We start from the raw sequence: 7,667 nt of genomic DNA, 5'->3' as shown, positions 1-7,667 counted from the left end.
ATTGCAGCAAGCAGTGCGGGGCACGAAGGGCTCGTGGTGGCCAGGTCCTCACCTGAGGCTGGAGCAAGCGCGGTGGCCGGCAGCCCGCTGAGACTCACGGCCCCGATCTGCTGCAGGTGGCAGGGGGCGAGGGCCACGCCGGGGCTCACGTAGCTGCCGTGGGACGTGGAGAGAACTGTTGTCTGCTGCTGCATCAGCTGCAAGGCAGGGGCACGGCTGGTGAGCACGACGCGCGGCGGGGGGCCGGCATCTCCCGAGAATTCCCTGGTGCAAAACACTGGGAGCGCCCGCTGGGATGGGGCGGCTGGGACAGCTTCGGGAGGGGCAAAGCTGCTGCCGGAGCCGCTTGTGGGTCCTCGTGCTGAAACGAGGGCTGCGAGGAGGGTCCGCGGGGAAAGGCTCTCGGCTGCCCCCGCCTGCGCGGCCCCGCGCGGCTGCTGCAGGCGGCTGGCGCTGACCCTGATGGCGACACTTCATGCACACAAGAACTAGCCTGGGTCCCTCCTCGGGGCACAGCATGGGAGAAGAAAGGGGACAGAAYGGGTGTGGGGGGTTGGGGGCTCGGGAGGAAGAAGGAGAGAGAAGCAAAATGGGGGGAAAGTAAATAAGAAAGAAGGAAGGAAACTGAAAGGGCGGGAGACGAGCTGAGCCCCAAGGGAAGGGAAAGCCGAACTAGTCCTGGAGCAGGAAGGGAAAAAGAGCAGGCTAAAATTGAAGAGCAGGGGACAAATCTAGCGACACAACGGAGGGGATGGAAGGTGCAGAAGGAAGCAAGCAGCCCAGCTAAGGCCCGATTCTTCCTTTTYCCCTATTTCTCTGTCTCTGCGTGAGTTCCTGGAGCTGCAGGTGTGAGGTGGGCACTGACGCGCAGGGTGCCGCGAGGTCTGGCCGCTCTCCTCCCGCGACTCCCCAGGCCCGAGCTGGGACAGCCCTTGTGGCCGCGGCGCCGTCGCGGCTCAGCCCATCGCCCTGGGYCCCCCATCGCATCGGGGACCCTTCCCAGCAGCGGCGGACACAGAGCCTCCAGGAAAGGACCTTCTTTCAGCTCCTTCCTTTGACGCAAGTACCCCTTAAGGCCTTGGGAAATTGCCTTTTTCCGTGGGCTTAATAGCAGCAAAAAATCACAAAGGTGCTGAGAGCCACTGAGGAGACCCAAAAAGGGGTGTTTTCTGGAGCAGAACCAAGCAGGGCCTTCTTGAACTGGGAATCTGCCTCAAACACAACTGGGAATCACCACAASCAGCCCAAGACAGCCAAGGTCCCTGGCTAAGCTTGAAGGCACAGAGAGCCCCAGCAGATAAGGAGCCAGATAACCACAACATCTGCAACCCTCCGGCACCTGCAGCTCCCTCTCCAGGGCCTGACAAGCCCYACGGTCACGTTAGCCAAAAATAAAGCCTCAGGAGCCCAGGACAGCACCGGGACCAGGCCCTGGCTGCAGGCGGCGGCGAGGGAAGCAGCGTGTGAAGGGGGGTGCAGGTTCCCACGGGGGTGCAACAGCAGCGACACGTTTGTGCCAGGCTGCGTCGCAGCTGAGCCATCCAGCCTCGCGGCGAGCGGGTCTCGGCTCCCTCCTGCCAGCCCTTCCAGGAGGGAACTGCACGCGGACAGAGCCGCCAAGGGAGAACCTGCAGCCTGGGGTGATTCCAATGGAGAACCTGCAGCCCGGGGTGATTCCAATGGAGAACCTGAAACTCAGGGTGATTCCAATGGAGAACCTGCAGCCCGGGGTGATTCCAATGGAGAACCTGCAGCCCGGGGTGATTCCAATGGAGAACCTGCAGCCCAGGGTGATTCCAATGGAGAACCTGCATCCTGGGGTGATTCCTATGGAGAACCTGAAACTCAGGGTGATTCCAATGGAGAACCTGCATCCCGGGGTGATTCCAATGAATAACCCGCAGCCCAGGGTGATTCCAATGGAGAACCTGCATCCCAGGGTGACTGCAATGGAGAACCTGCATCCCCGGGTTATTCCAATGGATAACCCGCAGCCCGGGGTGACTGCAATGGAGAACCTGCATCCCTGGGTTATTCCAATGGATAACCTGCATCCCAGGGTGACTGCAATGGAGAACCTGCATCCCGGGGTGACTGCAATGGAGAACCTGCATCCCCAGGTTATTCCAATGGAGAACCTGCATCCCGGGGTGACTGCAATGGAGAACCTGCATCCCGGGGTGACTGCAATGGAGAACCTGCATCCCCAGGTTATTCCAGTGGATAACCCGCAGCCCGAGGTGCCTGCAGGAGCCGGGAAGCCTCTCGCGTTCACTGCAGCGACCCTCTGCGTGGCGCCCAGGCCGGGCCGGCGTCGCCCCGCGGCCAGGCGGGCACCTTGCCCCACAGCCCCCCGCGATACTCACAGCCTGCGCATAGGCGCCGTACGGGCTGAACGGCAGCGCGAGAGATGGAGTGAATATCCCCAGCTGCCCCACCATTTGCTGCATGCGCCGGAGGGTCCTCTCCTTATCTGTGTCAGCAAACTTCACCACTAGACTGGAGGAGGCGCCCTAGGCACGGAGAGAGGAGACAGAGAGGAGGTGGGGGACACGAGGCCATGGGGCGGCCCCAGAGGTTAGACAAGGTGGGATGGGGCAGAACAGGCAGTGGAGAGGAGGAGGAAGAGGAGCAGAAGACTGGTGGAGTGCTCAGGAGTTGCCTGGAACCTGGGCTGTTCCCTTCTCCATGCATCCATCCATCCATGCGTCCACCCGTGCATCCATCCGTGCATCCATCCATGCATCCGTGCATCCATCCATGCATGCATCCATCCATGCATGCATCCATTCATCCGTGCATCCATGCATCCATCCAGGATGGATGGATTCCCCCGCGCTCCCGGCCTGCCCGGGAACCCCCAGCGAGGCGGGAGAGGGTGGGCACGGGGTCCTCACTGACCACGTTGGGTTGCCAGCACCCTGCACTGTTTTTATTTGGGACTATTCCAGGTACCATAAGAGAAACACGGGCCCGTCCTTGGATATCTCTCTTTTTTTTTTTTTAGCATTAAGTGCAGTTATTAATTTACTACCAGTCTGGACACAGACACACGGTGCCCAGCCCAGGAGAGTTYCCGAAGCCGAGGGCAGGGAGATGCCACCATCCCCCCCGCAAGCCCCGCAGGAAGCTGCAGCCGTGGGTTCATTCCGTGCCGGGGGGCACGGGACGGGCAGGGGGTCCCCCCATACTCACGGGCATGGTCTGGCTGCCGTGCAGCGCGTGGATCGCGGCCTGCGCCTCCGTGTGCGAGGAGAACTTGACGAAAGCGCAGCCTGCAAAGGGACGCAGAGCAGAGGACGCTGCGGGGACGGGGCGCCCGCCACGCCGCGCGTGACAGAGCCCGGCTCGGCGCGACGGGGAAGGAGCGCCCCGCGGGAGCGGGGCCGAACGCTGGACCCATCCCAGCACCTCAGCCTTGGAAAGGAACGGGGAAGGCACTCAGGSCATCGCTTCAGCAGATGTGAAGCGCTGCTGTTGATGATCACAGAATCACCGAATGTTCAAGGCTGGAAGGGACCTCTACAGATCATCTAGTCCAACCTGCCCGCTCAAGCAGGCACACCTAGGGCATGTGGCACAGGGCGGCATCCAGGCGGGTTTGGAGACCTCCAGAGAAGGAGACTCCCCAGCCTCCCAGGGCAGCCTGGTCCAGGGCTCTGGCACCCTCACAGGGAAGAAGTTCCTCCTCACCTGGAGATGGAACCTCCTGGGTTTCAGCTTATGCCCATTTCCCCTCGTCCTGTCACTGGCCACCAATGTGAAGAGAATGATGGCTCCATCTCTGCATCTTCCTCACATTACCCGCTTCCCCAAACACTTTGTGCGCTCCTAACTGTGGGTGAGAACGTTTCCAATCCAGAGCCAGGCTGAGCCCGGCTCAATCACCAGCGATCTGCCAACTCAGATACCCCCGCTCCCGTCACCCAGGTCTTGTCCCATCTCCCGCATTCCGCAGTGGGAGAAGGTGACTCCCCCATTGCAGCAGGCTCCCCACGGCCGGGTGGGCGGCAGCTCCGCAGCGTGGGCCGGGCTGGGAGCTCCGGGACGAGGCGGGAGCAGCGAGGCCGCTTTCCAGGCGCTCGGGAGCAGGGAGCAAGGGCCGACGCGCGGGGAAGCCGTTCACACCTTTGCTGCTGCCGTCGGCTCCGCGGAGCACCGTGCACTCGTCAATGGCGCCGAAGGGTTCGAAGAGCCGCAGCACGTCCTCCTCGGACTGCTGCTTGTTTAACATGCCCACGAAGAGCTTCCTGTCCCCTGCGGGAACACGGGGACGTCAACCGGCTGCGAGGCGCCCGCGCCGCGGCGGCACCCGGCAAAGGAGCCGCCCGCCGGCGGGAAACACGCTCGCACGCTGCAAGCTTTGCTGCAAGGGGCTTGCTGCAGGATGGTGCAGGGGGTCCTCCCGCTGCAGCGGGGCCGGCAGCAGGCGGGGGGCTCTGCACGAAGCAGCAAGCCGAGCTCAGCAGCTGCAAAGCTAGGCCTAAGGGCAAGGTTTTGCATTTAGGGCTGTGGGATGGAGGAAAGGGCCTTCCAGCTGTTCCGCCTGCGGCACCCGCGGCGGGAATGGGAACWGGGCAGCAGCCGGGTCCTGTCCGGCCCCCAGCGTGTGCCCTGCACCCCAAACACGGCCCCAGCGCCCCCCGGGACCCCAGCGGCCCCGCCGGGGCCAGGAGAGATGACAACTACCTCCACGGCTCTCGCTGTCCGCGGGCTTCACCTGGATCGGGCGCGCCATCTGCACGGAGAGAAAGGCGGAGGGTCAGCCACGGCCCGCGGCACATCCCGCCGGGAAGCGCTTCCCAAACGGGAACGTCCTGCCGGGAAGCGCTTCCCAAACGGGCACATCCCGCCGGGAAGCGCTTCCCAAACGGGAACGTCCTGCCGGGAAGCGCTTCCCAAACGGGAACGTCCCGCCGGGAAGCACTTCCCACATGGGAACATCTTGTCGGGAAGCGCTTCCCAAACGGTGCCCTCAGACAGATCCCACCGGGAAGCGCTTCCCAAATGGCTCCTGCAGGCAGATCCTCTTGGGAAGCACTTCCCAAACAGCGCCCGTGGCACATCCTGCTGGGAAGCGCTTCCCAATGGGCACATCCCATCGGGAAGTGCTTCCCAAACGGCGCCCGCGCTAGCAGAGCTGCCGTTCTCTGCAGGAGGAGGGAGCCGGGCGCCATGGGCAGGACAATCCCGTGCGGCTGCTTCGGAGRATGCTCCGCGCTGGAGACCTGGGAATGCCGTTTGCTTCGGGATGGCTGGCACGGTGTCGGGGTGCTGAATCCCGGCCGCTTCCCTTCCCTCCCCGCTATTCCCGCCCCGCGGAACGGCTTCATTCCCAGCGGGAAGCAAGCGCGGCACGATGCCAGGCGGGAGGGCACGGAGCGCATCCRGGGCTGGATCCCGCTCCCGTGGGGAGCCCATCCCAGCTCCCTCTGGAATTGGGGAGCGCCCCCCCCTCCCCCGCTCCCCTCCCCCACGGCGGCTGCCGGAGCTCCCAGCACCTTGGGGGAAGGCGCCGTCGCCATGGCAACCGCGCGCACCACACGGAACCTGACATTTGTGGTTGCCATGGAAACCGGCTCTTGGGGGCATTCCCGGCGCTTGGCACAAAGGAGACATTTGGATGTGGTCTCGGGGGAGGGGCGGGGACCCCATCTGTCCCCTCCGCACCTAAGACCCGCCGGGGGGTCACACGGCATGGGGACACGATGCCGTGGGTCCCGCTCCATGGGGACACACGCTATGGTCACACACCATGGGGACACACACCATGGGTCACGCGGCATGGGGACAGGTTGCTGTGGGTCACACACACCATGGGGACACACGCTATGGGTGACGCTCCATGGGGACACACGCTATGGTCACACACCATGGGGACACACACCATGGGTCACGCTCCTTGGGGACACGATGCTGCGGTCRTGCKGGGGATGGGTTCCTTCCCCTTGCAGCCACGGCCTGAGGACACACGCTGTGTCCCCACGGAGCCCGCGTGCCCACCGCCCCCACGCGCGCACGTGTGGCGTGGAGGACCCCAACCAACGATTTATGCAGCTCTCCCTGCCTCGCTGGCTGAGATTAATTTTCCTCATTAAATTATTTAGCCAAGCATTAAAAATTAACCTATTTGTTCATTTCTGAAGAGCCTGCCATTAACACTGAGCACATCCTGCCAGGCAACATGCCCACCCTCCTCTGCACTGCTGCACCGCGCCTGCGGGCGCTCCTCGGCCCCAGGGGTGCACCGGGAGTGATGGGGGACACCATGCACGGTGGGGGACACTGCATGGGGAGGGACACCATGTGTGATGGGGGACACCATGCACGGTGGGGGACACCATGGTCGTAGCACTCTCCGCATCAGGGATCTGCAGGAGAAGGACGTGGCCCTGCTGAACTCAGCGCAATCTCTGTTCTTGACTTCAAGGCCGTGTTGTTGAGTGCTGAGGTTCTCCAAGTGACCCAAAAGGACCAAATACCAAGCATCATCTCAGCCACCCAGGAGCCGTGCGTGGCACGGAGCGCGGCACGGAGCGGGGCCAGGAGCACAGCACAGAGCACAGCATGGAGTGTGCATGGAGCATGGCCTGGAGCGCGGCACGGAGCGCACGCTGGAGCCTCTGGAAGCACGAGGGGCTGCTCGGGCTGGCAGGTTGGCACGTGTGGCTGAGGAAGCCCGGTGGACACCATGCCAAGCTCTGCCCTTTGAGGACAGGCGGGACGCACAGTGCGGGGAGCAGGACCCCCCTCAGAACCCCTCCGGCCCCTCGTGTCCCATCGGGGAGCGCTGCCCTCGCACAGCGCAGGAGATGCCCACGGGGATGCCCTGCATTCGTCCTCGTGCCCAGCCGCTGAGCTACTGCCGCTGCACCTCCAGCCCTGCTGCATTCCCAGAGCCTCTCTGTAATTTTCCACTCCCGTGTGCCCGTGTTCCCAAGCCCTTGCTCCATCCAGGAGTTCTCCCCGAGGTAGCCGCATTTCAGTGCCCCACTGCTGCTCTTAAACTGCCCGTATTCCCAGCTTGGATCAATACCAATTTCTGCCACTTACCTACCTGCCTTTCAGTAAGCCCTCCTTTGTTCTGCATAGAAATAAAACTGGAACTGTATCTTGCCAGAAAAATCACTTAAAAAAAAAAAAAAAAAAAAGCTTTCCCTCTGTTCCCTCCCTCTATTCTTCTCCCCCTTCTTCAGGAGCAATTTTATGCAATTTGCAACTGTCTGGCTGCAAATGAAAAGAGACACAAAGCGTTTCTGCAAAATATTGAAAAGCTGGCTGCTTTTCCCTCGAATTTCCCTTAGCGAGAGGCTTTAACTCGGTGTGTGATCACTGCACGTCATTAACAACCCTTCGCATTCCTTGCAGACCGCAGCGCCGGGAGGGCACGACCGCGGATCGAAGGCAGGGGTGACGGAGCTGCAATATCCCTCCATCCAGCGCACAGGACGGGGCGGCAGACGGGGCCGGTTTCTGCTCCGCTCCTCGGCCGGAGCTGCCTCCGTCAGCCCCGCGTCGCTGGAGCCCGTGAGAAAAGAAAAGAAAAGAAAACAAAAGAAAAGAAAACAAAACAAAACAAAAGAAAAGAAAAGAAAAGAAAAGAAAAGAAAAGAAAAGAAAAGAAAAGAAAAGAAAAGAAAAGAAAAGAAAAGAAAAGAAAAGAAAAG

The 7,667-nt window shown here is 61.9% G+C and overlaps 1 protein-coding gene across 1 annotated transcript in view; it reads right to left on the bottom strand.

The window, feature by feature from the left end:
• Positions 1-7,667, bottom strand: part of CELF5 (CUGBP Elav-like family member 5) — an 11,978-nt gene that overhangs the window by 2,580 nt on the left and 1,731 nt on the right. The window contains exons 2-6 of the mRNA XM_026038753.1: positions 4,687-4,738; positions 4,129-4,257; positions 3,196-3,275; positions 2,367-2,513; positions 53-197 (exon numbers count right to left, since the gene is read on the bottom strand). Of these exons, the coding sequence (XP_025894538.1) occupies positions 53-197; positions 2,367-2,513; positions 3,196-3,275; positions 4,129-4,257; positions 4,687-4,738 (553 nt within the window). The remainder of the gene's footprint in view (positions 1-52; positions 198-2,366; positions 2,514-3,195; positions 3,276-4,128; positions 4,258-4,686; positions 4,739-7,667) is intronic.

This window comes from Nothoprocta perdicaria, unplaced genomic scaffold, assembly GCF_003342845.1.
Source record: "Nothoprocta perdicaria isolate Ctin4 unplaced genomic scaffold, notPer1 scaffold_218, whole genome shotgun sequence".
Classification (NCBI taxonomy): domain Eukaryota; kingdom Metazoa; phylum Chordata; class Aves; order Tinamiformes; family Tinamidae; genus Nothoprocta; species Nothoprocta perdicaria.
The sequence above is the reverse complement of the archived record's forward strand: the minus strand, read 5'-3'. Positions and strand labels throughout refer to the sequence as shown.